Source organism: Peromyscus californicus, unplaced genomic scaffold, assembly GCF_007827085.1.
Source record: "Peromyscus californicus insignis strain IS unplaced genomic scaffold, ASM782708v3 Scaffold_3__1_contigs__length_106647218, whole genome shotgun sequence".
NCBI lineage: Eukaryota > Metazoa > Chordata > Mammalia > Rodentia > Cricetidae > Peromyscus > Peromyscus californicus.
In genome coordinates, this window is record NW_026294551.1 from 52,907,630 (window position 1) to 52,927,862 (window position 20,233).

The 20,233-nt window shown below is 53.7% G+C and overlaps 3 protein-coding genes across 21 annotated transcripts in view; 2 read left to right on the plus strand and 1 right to left on the minus strand.

The window, feature by feature from the left end:
* Positions 1 to 25: 25 nt before the first annotated feature.
* Positions 26 to 13,082, minus strand: Neurl4 (neuralized E3 ubiquitin protein ligase 4). 5 transcript variants are annotated; one of them, XM_052756580.1, is made up of 29 exons: positions 12,780 to 13,082; positions 11,511 to 11,955; positions 11,238 to 11,303; positions 10,785 to 11,083; positions 10,503 to 10,614; positions 10,330 to 10,418; positions 9,600 to 9,672; positions 9,220 to 9,484; positions 8,789 to 8,970; positions 8,596 to 8,681; positions 8,311 to 8,473; positions 8,020 to 8,218; positions 7,865 to 7,941; positions 7,677 to 7,755; positions 7,130 to 7,299; positions 6,909 to 7,040; positions 6,436 to 6,581; positions 6,135 to 6,359; positions 5,942 to 6,040; positions 5,689 to 5,850; positions 5,380 to 5,544; positions 4,855 to 5,013; positions 4,093 to 4,272; positions 3,909 to 3,996; positions 3,693 to 3,800; positions 3,428 to 3,572; positions 3,162 to 3,274; positions 2,922 to 3,087; positions 26 to 723 (listed from the first exon to the last, which is right to left on the minus strand). In XM_052756580.1, the coding sequence occupies exons 1-29, from the start codon at positions 13,065 to 13,067 to the stop codon at positions 519 to 521; spliced, it is 4,686 nt and encodes a 1,561-aa protein (XP_052612540.1). In that variant the 5' UTR covers positions 13,068 to 13,082; the 3' UTR covers positions 26 to 518. The 5 variants fall into 5 exon arrangements, with proteins under 5 accessions (XP_052612540.1, XP_052612539.1, XP_052612538.1 ...); XM_052756579.1 differs by having other exon boundaries at positions 6,436 to 6,578; positions 7,124 to 7,299; XM_052756578.1 differs by having other exon boundaries at positions 7,124 to 7,299.
* On the plus strand, positions 13,083 to 17,703 carry LOC128121698 (uncharacterized). Of its 6 annotated transcripts, XM_052756595.1 has the most exons (8): positions 13,083 to 14,753; positions 15,094 to 15,198; positions 15,309 to 15,377; positions 15,597 to 15,685; positions 15,791 to 16,054; positions 16,684 to 16,842; positions 16,903 to 16,989; positions 17,334 to 17,506. In XM_052756595.1, the coding sequence occupies exons 1-8, from the start codon at positions 14,290 to 14,292 to the stop codon at positions 17,504 to 17,506; spliced, it is 1,410 nt and encodes a 469-aa protein (XP_052612555.1). In that variant the 5' UTR covers positions 13,083 to 14,289. The 6 variants fall into 6 exon arrangements, with proteins under 6 accessions (XP_052612555.1, XP_052612553.1, XP_052612550.1 ...); XM_052756593.1 differs by lacking the exons at positions 16,903 to 16,989; positions 17,334 to 17,506 and adding an exon at positions 17,589 to 17,703; XM_052756590.1 differs by lacking the exon at positions 17,334 to 17,506 and having other exon boundaries at positions 16,684 to 17,029.
* A 1,820-nt stretch (positions 17,704 to 19,523) lies between these two features.
* Positions 19,524 to 20,233, plus strand: part of Acap1 (ArfGAP with coiled-coil, ankyrin repeat and PH domains 1) — a 15,096-nt gene continuing 14,386 nt past the window's right edge. For all 10 annotated transcript variants that reach the window (XR_008222242.1, XR_008222244.1, XR_008222243.1 and 7 more), the window contains exon 1: positions 19,524 to 19,630. Coding sequence is in view for 6 of the 10 variants with exons in the window: in XM_052756583.1 (XP_052612543.1) it covers positions 19,578 to 19,630 (53 nt within the window). In the remaining 4 variants the exon portion in view is untranslated. The remainder of the gene's footprint in view (positions 19,631 to 20,233) is intronic.

Below are 20,233 nucleotides of genomic sequence, written 5' to 3' on the forward strand. Positions count from 1 at the left end.
CGCGGGAGACAGAGGCAGAGGCAGATGCTCTGAAGACAGTATTTATTGGCTCCTTAGAAATCAGAGTCAGTAACAACTGTACAGAGAGCCCGCAGCTTTCTTGGGCTGCCCTTCCTTCCCCACTCCCGCCCCATGGCACCCCGTGGCCACGGAAAAAGCAGCTTCGTGTGGGCACAGGGATACTCCTTTGGGATTCACAGTAACCAGAACAAAAACGGAAATAAATTAAGTGATATGGGGGGGGGTAATAGGGAGTCCTGTTCCCTAAATCAGTGCATGAATGGGGGACCCAGAGCTTGGAGCCGGGCTCCCTACAAGCTCCCTCTCAACAGAGGGAGTGTGCTGGGCCCTGAATGTAGAGATGTGCTTCACACCTGGTCTAATCAAAGCCTGTCTACGTGCTCCTCCTGCCAGGAAAGCACCTGCACATGTCCGAGTCACTGGAATGAGGTGGAGGCAGTCGTCATTCAGGAGTCCTGGGCTCGAGGCCCAGCTGTGCTTGTGGTGGTGTCTCACCCCTATTCCACCCGTACCAGCAGGGCATAGAGGAGTGTGGCTCCTTTTTCCTTAGTGACCCACTCAAGTTCCGATGGGCTGAAGTGCTGGTCAGGAAGTTCTCTGAGGGCAGCCGAAGGAGGCCCGGGAGTGTAGGAACCAGGGCGCACACACACCTGAAAGGCCACCTGGGCCTGGTGTGTCCGCTGGGATTTTGGGTCCCGGAATCTGTTAGACAAGCACAAAGAGGAGGAGGAGGGTAAGGCTTCTAAGCCCCATGACTGCTGATTCTGCTCCCTCCACCCAGATCGTGCTGTTTTCCGGGAAATGCTCTCACCATGAACGAGTTAGCACCAACTATTCTCTCTGTGTGGTCTCCTCCTCCCCAGTCCTGCTCAGCTAACTCCATCATGGCCCTCTCCAGGGCTTGATTTCCCCTAGGACTCTATTTCGTATTTGTTCTAAACATTCCAAGTACACTTTTCATCTACATGCCCCACCTTTTTGAGACAGTATAGGGTCTCTATTCCAGGCTGGCCTCAAACTCCCTAGGAAGTGGAGGATGACCTTAAACTTGTGATCCTCTGCCTCTGCTTCCTAGTGTTAGGATTCCAGGCATGTCTTATAATACCCACCAACAGTTTCTGCAGTGCTAGGGATCAAATTAACCCAGCACCTGGTGCAGGACACTCAAAAAACAAAAAAACAAAAACAAAAACCCAAAAAACAAACAATGGTATGCATACATAGGCTAAGAAAACCAGGTATAGTGATGCATGCACTCTTTCAGGCCCAGCACTCAAGATGAAGACAGAGGCAGCAGGAGCAGGTATTCAAGACCAGCTTCAGATACATACCAAGCATGAGTTTGAGGCCAGGTTGGGCTATTTGAAATCCTGGGGTTTTTTTTTGTTTGTTTTATTTGGAGCTGAGGACTGAACCAGGGCCTTGCCCTTGCTAGGCAAGCACTCTACCACTAAGCTAAATCCCCAACCCCAAAATCCTGTTTTTTTGTTTTTTTAAAAAAGAGGCCAGGCAATGGTGGTGCACACACCTTTAATCCCAGCACACAGGAAGCAGAGGCAGGTGGATCTCTGAGTTTGAGGCCAGCCTGGACTACAAAGCAGGTTCCAGGACAGCAAGAGCTACACAGAGAAACCCTGTCTCAAAAATGACAAACAAACAAACAAAAAACCAGGTGGTGGAGGGTCACACCTTTATTCCAGCACTCAGGAGGCAGAGGCAGGCGCATCTCTGAGTTTGAGGCCAGCCTCGTCGACAGAGTGAGTTCCAGGACAGCCAGAGCTACACAGAGAGAGTCTGTCTCAAAGCAAAACAAAATACAAAACAAATAAACAACAACAATAAAAAGGGGGTGTGGGGCTGGAGAGACGGCTCAGTGGTTAAGAGCACGGGTTCTTCTTCCAGAGGACCCTGGCTCGATTCCCAGCACCCACACAGCAGCTCCCCACTGCCTGTGACTCCAGTTCCAGGGGTTCTGATGCCTTCTCCTGGACTCTGTAGGCACTACTGCACACGCTGCTGTTGACTTTGTCACTAGGCACTAACTATAGTCTATTCCAGTTAAAACACAAGCAGTCATGGCCAACACAGCAGGGATGAGAGGAACCTGTAGTTACAGTTGAATATTGTGAGTCTCCATTTTATCACTAACCTGATTCTATGATACTGATTTTAGAATGAGCAACATAAATTCTAGTAAGCCTACTATTCAATCACTGAAAAATATATTATGCTTACCCTATATTCTTTATTAGTTATTTAATCTTAGGCCTTGTATTTTCAACTCTCGTATTTTGCAAAACTAGTAGGTAATTGTGTTCGGAAGTCGGTGTCTTCCATTAGGCACTACTGTACACGCTGCACAGACACACATGCGGGCAAAACACCCCCACATAAAATAGGAAATAAATTAAAAATAAACAAAACATTTGGTGGTGGCGCAAGCCTTTGATCCCAGCACTCAGGAGGCAGAGGCAGGCAGATCTGTGAGTTCAAGGTCAGCCTGGTCTACAGAGTGAGATCTAGGACAGCCAGAACTATACAAAGAAACCCTGTCTCAAAAAAAACGAAACAAGCCGGGTGGTGGTGGCACACGCCTTTAATCCCAGCACTCAGGAGGCAGAGCCAGGCGGATCTCTGTGAGTTCGAGGCCAACCTGGTCTACAAAGCGAGTTCCAGGAAAGGCGCAAAGCTACACAGAGAAACCCTGTCTCAGTAAAAAAAAACAAAAACCCAAAAACCCGAAACAATAAAAATAAAAAAACAAAAGAAGGATCTGGTGAAGGAGCAACCATTAAGTCAGGGTGGGAAAAGGAGGTGTGGTGGGAATCACTAGTACCCAAAAGTCCCTGGGGCCCCTTCTAATTCTGAGACCATAGCACTCTCCCTCTACGGATACTCACTGCACTTTGGAGGCCAGGGTCTCTGCCCCAGCATACTGAAGGGACGGGGAGAGCAGCACGGGGGGCGGCTGCTCCTCCCGGGGGGGTGCGCAGTTCTCACCAGGCTCCTCAAATCCCACCCCAGGCTCTCCCTTCAAGGGTCGGCAGCTCAGGATGGAGGTAGTACCTGTGGAGAGACTTGGGTGAGGGCAGCCCTGTGGTTCCTCCTAGGGTCGCTAGGCCCCGCCCACTCCACCGTACCTGCTCCCAGCTCCCCCCGGTCCAGCACCCTCCGCACAACTGCTACGCTGCTTCCATGGTACGCCATGTGCCACTTCTTGGTCAGTGTCCCGGCCTCTAGATGAGGGTTCACCCTGAGAGGACAGACAAGACAGATAGGTCAAAGGTCCTTGGCTCCTCAAGATCGTCCCCCACACAAGAAGTTCTGTCACTTTTTCCTTCCTGTGATTCTCCATTTTCAGGGAAAAGAGCAGAGGGGGAAATCCATGCCTGTGGCCTGTAGGTACCTAAGATTGAACCTGCACCATCCAAAAGGCAGGGCGTACTCCCGGGGAGGCTCTCCTCGGCGCCTATGGGCCTCATCTCCTCGCAGCTTTCGGCAAGATTCACAGTAGCATAAGCTCCGCTTCGGTGGAGGCATGAAATAATCCTCTGTGGGACAATGGGAAACAGGTTTGGCTCCCGTCCTGGGTCTCAGCCACACTGGTGCCCTCCCCTCCAGTGGTCTCCAGAGTCATGGGAATGAGGCAGGGTCTGGTGATTAGGACTCACCTGGAAGCAACAGCAATTCTTGGAAGCGAGAGCAAAGGGCATGGTACTCGCAGCTCTTTAAAGGGCTAGCAGCAGGCGGTGGACCCCAGCACACACTTTCCTTTATACCTGGAACAGCAGGGGAAAAAGTCACAGGAGCTGAGCTGGGAAGTACTGGATTGGGCATGGGTGGGTAGACAGCAGGGGCAGGATAATCAACACTTTGGGCTAACGCACCATCTACCATATCAGCTTTTTCCATGTCTCCTTGGGTTCCAGAAATCTTCCCACTGGCAGCCACTGGATCAGGACTCACAATTGTCACCTGTGGAGGAGAGAAGTCAGTCACAGCTTGACAGGTCCCCAGGTCCCCTTTGTGGACCAGGACTCCCTTTCCTTATCTTTCTTTGTTGCCACTCACCTGCTCACACTGTCCGTAGAGGTCCACAAGGGCATGGCATGGCTGGGGCACGTCCGGCACAGCCACCCCTTGGTCCACCCCATTGATGTGGAGATGGAGCCCTCCAGAGCAGTCGAGCCGCAGCCCCAGGATGGTGCCTTCAGGGCAGGTGTCAAGATTTGGCCCAAACTTCTCACAGATCTAAGAGGAAAGACCTACTGTCTTCAGACATCAGGCCCAGCAGCACTGGTGAGCAGCCCATCCTGCCGTTCCACTGTTTGCAACTGCCAGTCCCTGAGATCTGCTGTATCCACGCCCACTGCCTAGGCTCTATTCCCAGTCCCTTTACCTAGGGTCCCCCACTCAAAAAAAAAAAAATTTATATATATATATATATATATATATATGTATGTATGTGTGTGTGTGTACATATATAAATTTAACACACATTGGTGTTCTGCCTGCTGCATGTATGTCATGTATGTCCGGGTGAAGACATTGGGTCTCCTGGAACTGGAGTTACAGACAGCTGTGAACTGTCATGTGGGTGCTGGGAATTGAACTGGCGTCCTCAGGAAGAGCAGTCAGTGCTCCTAAGTGCTGAGCCATCTCTCCAGTCCCTAGAGTCCCCTTTTAACTTCCAACTTTAACAATCTCAATGGCTGGAGCACAGGAGGAAGCGACAGGCCAAAGACTGTCCAGGTAATGACATGCACTTCTCCCTTTTGGCCAGCCCTCTCCATTCAGAGGCTTGGATCATTCCATTCTTGGCTCCCTCCTCACCTTCAGACCATTGTGGAAGACACCACGGCCCCGCAGGAGCCAGGCTGCCCGTTTAAGTGCACAAGCAGAGGCAGGGAAGTTAAGCCTCTCAGGTGGGCAGGTGATGACTCCCAGAACGAGTGAAGATGTCCACTGTCGGTTCAGGAAGTCTATCCGCACCTGCATGAGAAGGAACTATTTTATATGCATAGCTTCCAGGACAGAAGCCATGCACCTACCCAAATCAGTCTGTGTACCCAAAGCAGAGTATGAGCCGGCAAATGCCCTTTTTGATGTTTGTAGAAAAAAGACTCCCAACCCAAATGTCTCCTTCCCTGCTTATCCTGCTGCTGGAAACTGATTCCAGGTCCTTGTACATGTTAATAAATGTTCTACAGTGAGTGCACCCCAATATCCTTTCTCTTTGACCCCTAGTCTGTTTCTAGACAATTCTTAACTGGCTAATTTCCTACCTATCTTTCAGTTTGCAGCAGAAAGGGCCCCTCACCCTGGAGTCACAGGGGCTAGGTAGGAAGAAAGGCACACCTGAACAAGCAGCTGGGGTACCAGGGGCTGGCTGATGACGACGATGCCCTGATTGTAGCTGGCCACGCGCGTGGCTGTCCGGTTCCCGTTGGATAAGAGGATATTCTTCCCGTGGTTCTCCAGGAATTCAAGGGCTGTGGGCATAACACCCACTTGATTCTGGCCCTGGTGTGGAGCAAGAGACTGAGCTGCACAAGATCCCGATTGCAGTCCTCACCCACCGCACTGGAGTGCACACAAAGCTCAAGCCTGAGTCTCTGCTGGACCAGTGGAGAACCACCAACCCGGCAGGCCCACTGCAGCTCTTACTCTCAGCCCACGCTCCTCGCCCTCATCATCCTCCTCGCCCTCACTGCCAGTGTCTGAGCTGGGAGAAGGTGGTTGGGTGCCTTCTGGTTCCTCCAGCCTTGTGGAGCTGACAATGGACACACTGCGTACTGGCCCGTACAGATCCAACACAGCCCACACATTCTGGGAACACAAGACCGAGGAAGTCAGAAGTCAGCACAAGACCTTCACCCAACAACCCACTCCCCGAGACCAAACAAGCTCTTAGACCTGCCTTAGCAATGCCAGTGGCTGCAGGCCCCATATCTTCTCCATCTACCAGGATGTGCATCGTGTCGTCGGCGCCCCGACGGATGCCCACACGGCTCCCCACCTAGATCCAAGGTGGGCCAAAGGCAGCTGCTCAGCCAACTGTCTTCTACCCTCGCTCCCAACCCCCACCCCTGCCTTGGTGCCAGGTGTTTCACCCCTAGCCTCTCGAGGTTCCGGCCATAGTTCATCCTTTGCAGATGCCCATCTCGCCTCACTTCACAGCTGGACACCATCCAGGTGGTCTTTGTCCGGAGTTCAGGCAAGGAAGGAGGCAGCCCCGGCCCACTGCCTGCTCCAGGCCCCATCTCCTCGGGTGCTAGTGTGGTCAGCCCCAGCCGGAGGGACCCTGCCCACTTCTCATCTAACTCCTCCACTTTCACCTGTGAGAAAGAGAGAGACCATTAGCTGGGCCTGTCTGAGGGTCCGCCAACCCCCCTTCACCTCTCCACAGCCCACCTCAAAGACTTCTTCAGCCTTGAGTTCCTTGGTGCTGAAAACGAGGCCATGAGCATAGCCAGCCACACGAACTGCCCGTGTGCCATCCTCCTCCAGAGTGACGTTCTTGCCACATGTGCTGTGGAATCTGTGAGCTACACCCGCTACTGCAGGTAGATGTTTGGAAAAAGGGCCAGGGTTAGGGAAACTATCTTCAGATGGGATGCAGGACAAAGCTTTTAGAAGAAAAGCTAAGGCCCCATCTGCCATTACTCATCAAGATCTCTGGACACCTTTCACCATAGTAAGACCCAAAATGTCCAATGCATGGTATCTTAGTCTCTGGGAGTCAGGGAAATCACATGACTCTGTGTCTCAGGTTTAATTACCCCTACACACACACACACATACACACACACACACACACTCTCTGACAACTTGCCACAGGGCCTTTGCCCTTTCTTAAACAGGCTCCTAGGCTACCTAACAGCTACCTGGGGAATGCAGAGGGAATGACTTCTCAGTGGCAGTGTTGCTGGTCGCCAGGCTATTGTCCATGGGGCCGGTGGCATTGGTGATAGACACTTGGACACACTGGCCATAGAGATCCACTACTGCATACACCTCTGTGTAGGAAAGAAAGGCATCAGAAGTCTGAGGTCCTGAGATCTGAGCAAAGGCTGGCAGGCTGAAGCCACAGAGTAGTCACCTTTACCCGGAGGCAAGCCTGAACAGGCGGCGCCTTGGTCCTGCCCATTAATGAAGTAGTGCAGGTCACCCTTGGCAGTTCGCATCATGCCAATGCGTGCACCTGTGCCCAGGGCATCCAGATCACAGCCATAGTTGTTGCGCATTGTATTACCATCTTGCATGATAGCTGTACCACTGAGAAGACAGGAGGAGGAGGAGGAGGAGGAGTTAGCCTCCCTGCTTCATCTCTACACTGGCCCACACTGTCTCTGCCTGTCAAAACCATCCACTGCTTTGGATTTCATAGAGACCTATCTTGGTCTGAGGCTCAGTAGCCCTGTCTTCTTTGCCCCTGGAGACCTCTCAGGGAGTAGCAGGAACTGCTCTGTAGGCTGCCTGGGTGGGAATTCCCAGAACTGAGGAGGAGGGTTATTAACTGAGGAGGAGGGTTATTAGGTCCCCAAGTGTGCCAGTGCCTATGGCCGCCACAGACCCAAACTATGCTTAGTTTTCTGGTATCATCCAGCTCCACCCATCCCTGCCAAGCTGGATTCAAGGGCAGACGGCCCAACCTTAGCATCCATGTATCATAGTCAATGTCTGTCATGGTGTTGGGAAATTCCAGGTCTTCAGGCCGAATAGCAGTCACTCCTGGGAGAAAGCAGAAGATAAGAAATGATCCCCAGGACACAGGCATTCAGTACTCTACAATCCTCCTACTCCTCCTCCCCACCCCCACCCCGCACAGATGGTCCCTCACCAGCTTCAATGGAGCCTGACCAGCGGTCCACCATCTTCTGAATGACAATTTCAAACAGTTCTCCATCCCGTAGGGCTCTGTCAGGGAGACTAGAGGTCACTAAGGCCTTAAGGGGGCAGTGGGACAGTAGAGACACGAAAGTCGTAGAGACTGACCGGTTGGAAATGACAATGGCATCATTGAACTCGCTTCGGCAGTTATGGCGGAGAGCAGTCCGACCCCCATTAGTGATGACTGCATTACTGCCATGCAGCTGGTGGAAGCGCAGGTCGGAGCCCCCAGCTGCTGAGGATGGAGAACTTGGAGACATCTGGTTGTTCCCTTCAGGGAGTGGCTCAGAGACTGGAGGTACCTCTGCAACAGGCGTCATCCAGTGAGTCTCTAGGTATTTCTCCTGACTCCCAAGGCCACCCTAATCCTTCACCCCAGCCCTGTTGGGCCCTCACCCACGTCATCCACAATAGTGGCCTGGGCAGCCTGGCCATAGAGATCGACGACAGCATAGACACCCGGGGGGACATTCCAGGCAGCAGGGCCCTGAGTCATTCCATTGACAAAGAAGTGGAGAGTTCCATCCTCCCGCCGTACCACGCCCACTGTGTCCCCTGCCTTGGAAGAAGTGGGGGCTAGAGTGAGGAGTCAGGCAGAGTTCCTGCTTGAGATGATCCTGCATCCATCCTACCTCACTGACTCTCCCAAAACGAAACCCATCAGTTTGCCTACTCTCTCACCTTGAGGCGGTCCAGGTTGTGTCCATATTCATCTAGGATGGTTGTCCCATTGTGCATGACCCCATTCCCAGTCATCATCCAGGTCCCTGCAGGGACAGAAGTGGCAGAAGGTGACGAACAGGGCAGGATCCAGAACGTTGGACCAGTTTCTTCCCTGGACCCTAAACCAGCCCTGCCCTTCTTGGCATCTCACCGGAGCGTAAATTGGTCATGGTGGAGGGTAACTGGAGGTAGGCGGGGTTGTGGGTGGTGACACCAATTTCAATGGAGCCGGCCCACTTGTCCACCATCTTGTCAATGCGCACCTGGAACACCTCTCCATCCCGCAGGGCTCTGCTGCTCAGTACGACGCCGTGATTGAAGTCATCAGTGGCGCTGAGGACAGAGCAAGTGAGGACTCAGAACTCAACACACTCACTGAGTGTGCCGAGGCTTAAACCAGCAATGTTTGTCCAATAGTCACTGTCCCAAGACAACCAACCAGACTTCTTGCTCCGGAAGTCTCCACCTTTCTGTCCAAGAATTCCCACACCAGATACACTCTGCCTCCCACGTGCCCACCTCACTGATCCCACACCCTATCTGGGCCCCTTCACAGGTCTCTCCCCACGCCACAGGTCATACTGGGGCCTAAGGGCAGTGCGTCCCTCGTGGGTGATGGCTGCCTTCTGTCCACAGTTTGGATGGAAGAGCAGGCGCTCAGGTTCTGCCTGGGCAGCAGGAGCAGCCCGACGGAGAGCACCCTCCGGGGACAGTGCCCTCAGGATGGCATTGTTCCGGCGGAGACGGTCACTGTGGTTATTATTATGGACGATGGTCACTTTCACAGCCATCCCGTACAAGTCTACCACACCATACACCACTGGTGGTGTCACTGGGGTAGCTACACCTGTGGCAGCAGAGAATCAGAGAGTCAAACAGAACAAGAGCAAGCACCACAGAGAAGGGCAAGGTACAGACCCACGGACGGCCCGGCCAGCAGTCTGTCTCGTGTGTCACCTTACCCTGATCAATGCCATTGATGAAGAAGTGCAGCGCAGAGTTGGACTTCCTCGTCAGGCCAATATGGTCACCCTCCTAGCCAAAGAAGAAAGACCCTAGTCTGGAATCCAGCTATACTCAGGCTCAGGTTCCAGCAGTCCTGGGCACTTTCTACCACCCCATTCCACAGGAGACCACCTACTGAAGGAATTCACATAAGACCACTCTAGGGCAGGGCCTAGTCCCTGCTTTCCAGACACATTTCCCAAATGCCCAATGTAAAGTAGGTACTACTGAGCTAAACCACATTAAAAACAATCTCCTGCCAGGTGGAGGTAGCACACGTCATTAATCCCAGAACTCGGGAGGCAGAGTCAGGTGGATATCTGTGAGTTCGAGGCCAGCCTGGTCTACAGAGCGAGATCCAGGACAGGCACCAAAACTACACGGAGAAACCCTGTCTCGAAAAAAAGCAAAAAACAAACAAACAAACAAAAAACCCTAATCTCCCCTCTACTCTCTAAAATCTCAATCTGTTTAAGTGCTCTAAGGGCTAGAGATGTAACTCAGTGGAAGTTCCATTCCTAGCACCAGTGGACAAAAAGGTACTACTAAAACCATCTTTTAGATCCTGTTGGACAACCCCGCCTTCCTAGAAGAAGCAGAGAGAAAGGGACTTGGTCTTTGTCTTAGATCACACTGCCTGGAGCCCTGGCTCCCCTGACTGGCCCAAGCTATGAGCTGCACACTCACCTGTAGTTCATCCAGACTGAATTCACAATACTCCCGGCGAGTACCCTTGCCATTGGTCAGGATCCCACAGCCACTCATCATGATGGTACCTAGTAAAAATGGACACCCCGTTAGGGTACAGGCTGTCTCACCCTCATCAACCTACAACCCGTGGCCCTCCCCACAGCCGGTACCTGACTGGAGGTTGGTCATGGTGGCTGGGTACTCCAAGCTGTTGGGATTGTGGGTAGTGACACCAATCTCAATGGAACCTGACCACTTGTCTACAAGCTTATCAATACGGATCTGGGGTTGAGTGAGAGCAGACAGGATCAGAGTACAGAAGAACAGAAAGACGAACCCTCGAACCCTGGGCTCTTCACCAGGCATTACCATCCCGGAAACAAGGATCAGTCCCTACATTTAGCTCCCAATCTTTGGCAAGAAGCTTAGCTAGACTTCAGGATTTTACATACCTCAAACATCTCATTATCCCGAAGAGGGCGGTTGGTCATGACAACACCATTGTTGAATTCATCCAGGGGCCTCCGGCGCTCAGCCGTCTTATTATTGTTGCTGAGTTTGATGAGGGTTCCACACTTCTCATGAAAGAGCAGGGCATCGTTGGAAGTCAGGATGGGAGAAGTGGCAGGTCCACTGGATGCTAGTCCATCCCCAGCTGGTGGGGAGCTCAGGTTCACATTAAGGAGGCCTCCATTGTAGGCAGACAAAATAGCATTGCTCACCACCTCGGAGAGCTCCATGCTGGCAAAGTCTATAGCAGCCAGATAGAGAAAGGAAGTCAAGGTGAGGCTCTCTATCCTCTCTAGCTAGCTTGGGACCCTTTTCTCCCTACCCAGCTCTTGAAGTCCCACCCTTATCCACCTCACTACCCACTCCCCTGCCCAGGGCTTCCCCGAAGCCCTCACCATTATGCGAATCAAGGCTGTTAGGAAACGTCTCCGGCCGGGCCTGCGCTGGGGACACCATGAAGGCTAGGGACCAGGTAGGATGGGAGGGGAATAAGGGTTCAGCCTTTGCATCAGGGCCCACAGTTCAGGGACCATTCTCTTCTGACCCCTATGATCCCCTACAGCAGGCTCTGGCTCAATGGCCCTGCCCTCCCCCACCTGACTTGTGATTGACTACTTTTGCCCGTTTCTTCAGCCACACCTCCTGCTTCCCCGAAGCTGTGTTCTTACCTTCATCCACAGAGGTCCCCTGTTCCGACGAGGCAGAATCTTCTGGAGGGGCTAAGGGCTCAAGGGGAGGTGTAGGGCTAGGAGTAGGAGGGCTGAAGCCTGGCTCAGGGGGCAGCACAGTGATCTGGGTGCACTTGCCATAAAGGTCCACGACAGCCCAGACGCGAGCAGGCAGGCCTGTGGCAGCCACACCACAGTCCCGCCCATTCACCCAGAGCCGGAGCTCCCCAGTGGTTGTACGTTCCACACCAACACGGTCCCCTTCGACAAGCTGGTCCAGGTCCTGGCCATATTCCTCCAACACAGAGCGCCCATCCCTCAGCACCGAGCAGCCTGACACTACCCAGGAGCCTCCCTTCAGCCCAGTGGCACTGCTTGGGAAGTCCAGTACACTGGGATCCAGAGCTGTCACTCCAATTTCAATGGAACCGCTCCAGGAGTTGACCTACGGGAGAGGGGTGGACAGAGTTTCAGTATGAATCCCACCACCAGAAACTACATTTCACAGGACAGTGTGCCTCTCGCCCTGACCTCTGAGACAACATAGACTCACAAATGCCTTGTTAGACCTCACTCCATAACTATCTAGACCTGTTCTCCCTTAGCAACTCTGTGCTGTATCCAGCTGCCTAGTGCTTACCACGTTACCCTTCCACCCACTGAGCAAGCTGGTTAAGGACCCTGGTTTCAACCTCTGACTTCCCTAGTCTCAGTGGCTCCTCAACGACCCCAGTCACATGCTTCCTAGATCCACATATCTTGCTTTCCTAAATCACTCTCATTCCCAGTCCTCTAGTAAGGTAAAGCTCCATCCGGATTCATTCTCTTCCCAAATTCTCTGAGCCAAGCAAGTCCCACACACCTCCCTTTTCCCATGTCTCCTCATCTATCTTTCTGGCTTTGGGGGTTTGTCCTTCAATAGTTTGCGCTTTTTGCTATTTCTTTACTCTTTCCATCACATCTCGGACACCTGTCTATCTTCCATCCCCAAGAGATCGTGCTAGATCTGTCCACTAGCCATTCTAGTAGCTGGGCCCTGTATCCCTGTCCTGCTTCTGGGTCCTGAGGAAACTCATTCTCCTTCAGAATGAATGTGTCTGCTTCAGGCTCTTATTCTTTCTGTTCTCCGGTGCACTCCGGTTTGCAGGTTCGCTGTCGGTACCTGGGGACTTGGTTGGACACACACAGACTTTCCGCCAGTTCTACCTCTTCTTCCTCTCCTCCGCTCCCACCACCCTCCACCACGATTCCGCGGCCCCAGCTGTGCACCTTGCGGTCGATGCGGACAGTGAAGACGCGTCCGTCGCGCAAGGGTTCCCGGCTCAGCACCAACCCGTGGTTAAACTCCTGGCCCGGCTGCTGCCGCCGCGCCGTGCGCCCACAGGCCGACAGGCTTACCAAGCGCCCAGTGCGCGGGTGCAGCTCCCCGCCACTGCCGAGACCCCCGCTGGACCCCAGGCCTGGTCCGCTGCCGCCAGGGCCCCCACCCCCGCCTGGCCCCGGCCCCGGCCCGGGGCCTGCCCCAGAGCCCCCATTCCCACCCGACCCCGCCGCCATCGCCGCTGATACCGCGGCCGCGCGACAGCCGCGCTTGGCGGCACCGTGGCAACCGCGGCGGACAGACGCCCCGGGGGAATACGGCCGGGGGCTGGGGCCTGATTTGCTTTACGGCACTGCCCGCACTGAAGCATCCAGAGCTCAGGAACCAAGGTCTATCACGAGGGGAACGGAAGGACGACGGGGTCGGAGGGGCTTGCTTTACGGCAACAGCGGGAGGCGAGCGGCTATGAGAGACGGGAGGATTTGGGCAGTTTTTTGCGACAGTGAGTGGAAGAAACGCCCGCCGCAGGCGTATTTGCGACGAAGGCGCGCTAGCGCCCGAATACACTTTGCGACATCGCGCGGCGCCGAGGACCCAACCCTTGCCGGGGAAAGACCTAGTCAAGCCTTCGCGTTAACACAACGAGTCGTGGCTTCCCTTCCCACTGCACGCCTTAAAGCGATATAAACGTTGTTTGGGGGACAGACAAAAGGCAGTGTTATAAATCCAAGTCTCAGTCCTCCAGAAGACCGACACCGGAAATGTCGCAATCCATCCACGCATCACGCCTCTCCTCGGCCTAGTCCCGCACCTTTTGTCGCAACCTCCCCCGCCCCCACCCCACCCACTTTGCATCACCACCGCTGCTACGAGGCGCAGGGAGCTGACGGGGGCTGGGGGGGGGCAGAGCCCGCGGCCGGTCCAGGACCAACTTGAGCTCCGAGCCACGGAGACCCTTAGATTTAAAAATCCCTAATAAAGAGCCTTAGCGATACCCCGACAGGTCATCTCAAGCAACGGAGCTGCTAACTCCAAGAGGTCACCGGAGGGCGACTAACAGAAGCCCGACCCTACTCAGAGGACGCCGCTGAGGTGGCAGGGCCCCCGGGTTATGACGTCACAAGGCGGCTCGCCCCCTGGCCAGGCCCCTCGACTCTGATTGGTGGATTCGGAGCAGGGCGATGATGGAGAAGGGCGGGAACAAATCACAGAGACAAAGAAAGCCTTTGGGTGTGACAATTAGAGAAGGGCGTGCGGAGGGGCTCCCGGGCCGGGGCCGGCCGATAGTCTTGTTTTCACCGGCTCCAGCGCGGCGCCCCGGAGCGGAGGCGGAGGCGGTCCGCTCTGACCCGGAGCCCCCAGCGCCCCGCCCACCGCGGGGGGGGCAGGGCCAGGGGGCGGGGCTATGTGGAGCCGGGCGCCCGGGCGGAGTAATTGAAGCGGCTACCGAGCGGAGCCATGGAGAAGCCCGAGTCTCTCGCGTCTGTCAGTGCGGAATCCCCTCGCGGGGTTCCTAGGGCAATACCTGGAGGTGTCAGAGGTATACGAACTGACACCGGACTGCCCTCCGGGGTAGCCTTGTTTCGCGGTACTGGCCCCCTCTCGCATTCCGGGGGCACTGTCATTCGCAGTCCCGGGCCAATCCGGCACTCGGAAGAGGCAGTGACCCTCAGTTCCGGACCCTGTCCGCAACTCAGGGAGGTTGCAGGCAGTAGTCTTGGGTCCAGCAAATCCCCTGGTACTGGAACTGGTGCAACTAGGGCGTCCATCCCTGGGCCGGGGGAGCCTAAAGTGTACAGCTCGGAGAGTAGTCCACAGTCCGGGTCAACTTTTTTGCACTCTCAAAACTTTGAGGAGCGGCCCCGGAGCATCCTAAAAAACAGCAGCTCCATCTTGATGAAGAAAACCTCCAGTGCGGAGAAGTAAGCAGCTCAGCTGTTAGCCAGCCGCCCACCCGCCAACCTGAGATGGGAGGGAGCCAGGAAAAAGGGGGCGGAGTCCTGAGGCCGTGGTAGGGGCAGAAGGTGAGACCAATTGGGAGGGAAATCTGAGGTTCCAAGACTTGGGGAGGGCGGCAGGTGTCACAAAATCCTGGCCACACCGCCCTGTAATTACCACTGGGCATCTGGCTCCAATCCTAGCCTCTATAAGCGAATGTAAGAAGAGTTTTTTTGAATGCCTGGGAGAATGAAGGAGTCCCCTCTGTTAGGAGAGGGTTACCGGAAGAGCGTCCTCCTTTGCGATGTCCTTCCCTCACCGTAGGAAGTCTCAGCGCTGGGATGAAATGAACATCTTGGCCACCTACCACCCTGCTGACAAAGACTATGGCTTTATGAAGGTGGATGAGCCCAGCACCCCCTACCACAGGTGCCGAGTCCTAAGCCTAGCTTTTCAGCCTGGACTCCTGTATTCTAACAAGGGACTATGGGGAAGAGGCAGGGAAGCCTCAGGTACTAGCACTGCTTCCTCCTCTGCAGGCTGCAAGACGATGAGGACCTGACTGCCGGGTCTTCTCCCAAGGTGACCCCTGAATCGCTGTCAGAGAGGTGAGGGGGGTCCTGCAGAGCTGTGCCCACGACCCCACACCTCTGAACCCAGTCTCAGATAGCTTTGTTCTTTGACTCCTGAAATGGTCGGTACTACAGTCCTCCTCAGGCATAACCAAAACTGATCCGGGGGTCACCGGCTTGGTCCCCACCCCACCCCCACCTGCCCCGACGGTTGCGTGCTGCCTTCTGTGCCCCCAACCAGTCTCCCTCCCTCAGGTTTGCCACAATGGACAATTTCCTTCCCAAGGTCCTCCAGTATGGAGATAACAAAAACTCCAAGGCTGTGGACAACTTTGCCAAGACGCGTATGTGAGATGCGGGGTGGGCCTTGATGTAAAGGGGAGGTGGAGTGGCAGGGACCCTCCAGGGAGAGCCCGGAGGGAAAGCCAAGCTTCCACACTGGCCCACAGACTCCAGTGATTTTGACAAGCACCGAAAGATACATTACAATGAAGGGAAGTTCCTGAAGACCCTGAAAAACCTGCCCTTGACCAATGAGGACGATAGCAGCGGCGGCGGCGGCGGGTCTAGTGCCAGCATCGGCAGCAGTAATCAAAGTGTGATGATGGACCCGAAGCCCAGGCCTGTGGAGAAAGGCTGGCCAGGAAGACCGGCCCCAGGAGTCAAAACTGAGACTGTCCTGGTGACTGACAGCCGTGGCCTAGACACCAATGGTTAGTGACGGGCCTCAGGGGACTGAAGAGAATTGTAGACAAGAGGCTGTTCCAGAATCCACATCTCCTTGAACTTTTCTTTCTTTCTCTCTTTCTTTCTTTCGTTCTTTTTGTTTTTGTTTTGTTTTGTTTTAGAGACAGGGTTTCTCTGTGTAGCCCTAGCTGTCCTGGAACTCCCTCTGTAGCCCAGGCTGGCCTCAGAGATCCGCCTGCCTCTGCCTCCCGAGTGCTGGGATTAAAGGTGTGCACCACCTCTGCCCAGTGAACTTTGCTTTTTTCGTATCTGTTCTCTTTGGCTCTGCTTCTCGTTTCTCTGCTGTATTCTGCTTTCTTCAGAGCATAGGCTTACAGTCCTGCTGTCCGACAGAGAGGCAGTGGTTGGGGGTGGACTCCAGGGAAGACAGGGCAAATGGAGCTGAGTCTCCACACAGGGTGGCCTCCAGAGATGACAGTTTGAGGGAACCATTGGGGAATGCAGATCACTGCAGGCTTTCTAAAATGGGGAGGGGTGGTAGAGGGGAACTGGGGACTTGAACTTTTCCCGTCATTTAGTGGCCTGCCATGCACACCTAGGATTCATAGGCACAGCAGGTGGCCACAGACTCAGACTGTCTGGGGTGATTTTTCAGATTCTGCTGCTTTCAGAAACCAGTTCCCCTCAGCTTCAGACTCGACCCTCAGGGAGCAGACTGCCCTACAGCGTAAGGAGTATTACAGTAAAGGAAGATACCTGAGGTCCTGTTCCCACCCGGAGATCGGAGAGGACATAGAAGATGAAGAGATGAGCAGTGAGAGCTGGGAAGGACAGCCAGCCTGGGGGAGGAAGGACAGAACGAGCAGCTTGCTAGGTGCCCCTGCCCTCGTCTCATGTTACTTCCAGGTTCTTCAGGTCTGGGTTACTGAGAATCCCAAAGGCACTTCAGGTCCTATTGGAAGCCCCTTTGGGTGTGACAAAACCATTTAGGGCTCTCTAGACATAACCCTGACTGTATGGCAACCTGGTGAGGGCACCATCTCCCTAGGCCTGACTCTTAGCAAGCTCCCCTCTCCCAGCCTCCCAATCCTATTAGGCCAGTGCATCAGCAGCAGGCAGTAAAAGAGGTCCTAACTCTCCTGGAGTGCCTACGTTATAGAGAACAGACACCGGGGTTGCCCAGAGGGATTGAGAATCCCTCCAGCCTAGCATAAGCCACTGACGCCACATGCCCTCCTTGACCCCTCTCTGCCACCCCACCCCTCTCTAGTCAGTGCCAAGTCCTCCAGAGGCAATGGGTCTCAGGTGGCATGGCTTCCAGCTGTTGGGCTAAGGGGCTGAGAGGCCGAAGTCCAGGGAGTTCAGAAAAGGAACGTGGTGGAAGTAACCAGAACCCTCTGAACTGGACCGGGTGCAGATGTGAGCCTGGGCAGACGCAAAGGGGTCCTTGTACTGACCAGGGAGGCATTGGGATTTAGTGGGTAGGTTCTAGAGATCTGAGGGTCACATGGACAAGAGCTTACCCCTACTGCGAGAAAGCCCGACCTCTTCTTTCTCTAGATGATACCTTGCGGCTCCAGTGGACTCAGGAAAAAGAACCTAGACCATGGAAAATGTAGCCAGCTGAGGACGGGGTGAGGGCAGCCCTCCTCTGCCCTTACCACTCTACTAGTGGACAATAAAGAGAACATCAGGAATCTGAGTGCTGGGAATTGGATGCCCAGCCTGGGCCTGCTCTATCAAGGCCTGGGAGAGTTGGGGAGGGGGTTGTCCATGCACAATAAATCAGGAAAGCAGAGACAAGCGAGAGAAGCCGAGAGCAACCAGAGGACTGGGGTCCTAGGATCAGCACTTAGGGACCAAGGCAGCAAAACCACAAATTTGAGGAGAGCTTATTCTACATAGTGGGATCCTGTTGTTGTTTTTTTTTAATAATTATTTATTTTTATTTACTTATTTTTATCTATTTGTTTTGCCTGCATGTATGTCTGTGTGAGGGTGTCATATCTTGGAGTTACAGACAGTTGTGAGCTGCCACGTGGGTGCTGGGAATTGAACCCGGGTCCTTCAGAAGAGCAGTCGGTGCTCTTAACCACTGAGCCATCTCTCCAGCCCTGGGGTCCTGTTTCAAAACAAAACAAAACCTAGGGTTCTAAAAAAAATTCACTATTTATTCACTAACATGGTGCACGTGTAGAGGTTGGAAGCCAGAGGAACTTTCCAGAATCAGTTCTGTTGTGGCTTCTGGAGGTCAAACTCAGGTTGTCAGGTTTGCTGTGTACCTTTTACTCAGTGAGACACCTTGCTGGCCCCAAACCTAGGGTTTCTCTGTGTGTAGCCCTGGCGCTCATCCTGGATCTCGCTCTGTAGACCAGGCTGGCCTCAGATTCACAGAGATCCACCGGCCTCTGCCTCCCAAGTCCTGGGATCAAAGGTGTGCACCACCACAGCCTGGCAAAGCCTAGGATCATGAAAAGGCCCAGGCTTGCAGCAGGATGGCAATGTCTGATTCAGTTAATTAACATCTTTAATCCCAGCACTCGGGAGGCAATAGCAGGTGGATCTCTGTGAGTTGGAGGCCAGCCTGGTTTACTGAGACAGTCAAAGGCTACACAAAGAAACCCTGTCTTTAAAGACAAACAAACAAAAAACCAAAAACCCCACAGTTTACCAAGTGCTGGGATTAAAGGTGTGCACACACCTGGCCTTGTAACAGGGTTTTCTCCCAGAGTAGGAAACCGAAGCGTCAAGAGAGCTTGTCCTGGTTCACACAACCTCTTTTTCTTCTTTCTTTTATTTTCTTTCTTTTATTTTCTTTCTTTTTTCTTTTTGTAGACAGGGTCTTACTGTGTAGCCCTGGCTGGCCTGGAACTTGCTGTGTAGACCATACCACTGGCCTGACTTCACAGAGATCTGCCTGCCTCTGTTGTAATTAAAGGCACGTGCCACTGCCCTACTAATCACAAAACTCTTTTTTTTTTAATTTATTTATTTTTATTTTATGTTCATTGGTGTTTTGCCTGCATGTATGTCTGTGTGAGGAGTGTCAGATCTTGGAGTTACAGACAGTTGTGAGCTGCCACGTGGGTGCTGGGAATTGAACCAGGGTCCTCTGGAAGAGCAGTCAGTGCTCTTAACCACTGAGCCATCTCTCCAGCCCTTACACAAACTCTTAAGTGACAGAGACATCTTTGACTCAAATCATCACGCCTACCCTCAAAAAATTTATTCACCAAAGGAGGAAGTTGCAAAGACAGACCAGGGTCCCAGAAGGAAGGTGATAGCAGACAGTCTCTGGGGGCGGGGCTGTGGTTTCTCTGATCTCAGCATCCACTCTGCCCAGGCCCCACCCCTACCCCTCCCAGAGCTGCCTAGAAGTGTTGGGGTGAGAGCTCCTCCTGGGTCACCCCTTTCCCTTTGGGGAAAGAATTGCAGACCCAGGCCCTTTCTGCCAGAGGACCTCTTCTTCCTCATCAATACCCCTCCTGGCGGGTGGGGAGTGCATCGACCTACATCCCCACCTGCCTGGGCCAAAGCAGGTCATCTGAGATGACGGTCAAGCTAGATTTTGAAGAATGTCTCAAGGACTCTCCTCGCTTCCGGTAAGTGTGTGCAGGTCCAGGAGGCTAAGGAGGGGAAGGAAGGTTCCACATGCCCTGACAAACACACAGCGTGTCCCAGGCTGGACCTCCCTTAGAGCCTAGGTCATAAAGAGACAAGAGGGAACTGGTGGGAAATGGTGCATCTGCTATTCAACCCAGGCCTGGCGTCTCATACCTGTAATCCCAGCACTTGGGAGACTGAGGCAGGAAGACTGCTCTGAGTTCCAGACTAACCTGGGCTACAAGAGTGAAACCCTTTAAAAACAAAATGCAAAAAGCAAAAGCCCCATGCTCTCCAAAGAGCTTCTGTTCTGCCTGTCTGCACCATCTGGCCTTTATAATTGGCATTCCTTCTTCCTTTTCACTGGAACCCCTCCCCCAGCACCTGCCCTGGGGCGGTTAGCAACTTCCTGCCCTGGCCACATCCACCCTCGACATTTCCTGCTCTGGTCTGGGTTATTGAAGCTTAGAATGTGCATAGTAATAGCACATGAGCAATAACTGGCTCCTGGGTGGGTGGCCATCCTCAATTCGTTTGTCTGTCTGTACCCACCACCCCACGACTCCAGCCCCCCACCTTGATGATAAGCAGCGAACCCAGTG

What these genes read in the sequence shown, in the direction of transcription:
- Neurl4 (XM_052756578.1), bottom strand. Translation starts at nt 13,067, where the DNA reads ATGGCGGCGGGGTCGGGTGGGAATGGGGGCTCTGGGGCAGGCCCCGGG. An exon ending in GGGGACCTCTGTGGATGAAG is followed by an intron (nt 11,304 to 11,510) that starts GTAAGAACACAG and finishes CCTGGTCCCTAG; the next exon opens with CCTTCATGGTGTCCCCAGCG. An exon ending in CAGCCACTGGCATTGCTAAG is followed by an intron (nt 5,851 to 5,941) that starts GCAGGTCTAAGA and finishes TTGTGTTCCCAG; the next exon opens with AATGTGTGGGCTGTGTTGGA.
- LOC128121698 (XM_052756595.1), top strand. Translation starts at nt 14,290, where the DNA reads ATGGAGAAGCCCGAGTCTCTCGCGTCTGTCAGTGCGGAATCCCCTCGC. An exon ending in CCGTGGCCTAGACACCAATG is followed by an intron (nt 16,055 to 16,683) that starts GTTAGTGACGGG and finishes GTGATTTTTCAG; the next exon opens with ATTCTGCTGCTTTCAGAAAC. An exon ending in AGAAGATGAAGAGATGAGCA is followed by an intron (nt 16,843 to 16,902) that starts GTGAGAGCTGGG and finishes GCAGCTTGCTAG; the next exon opens with GTGCCCCTGCCCTCGTCTCA.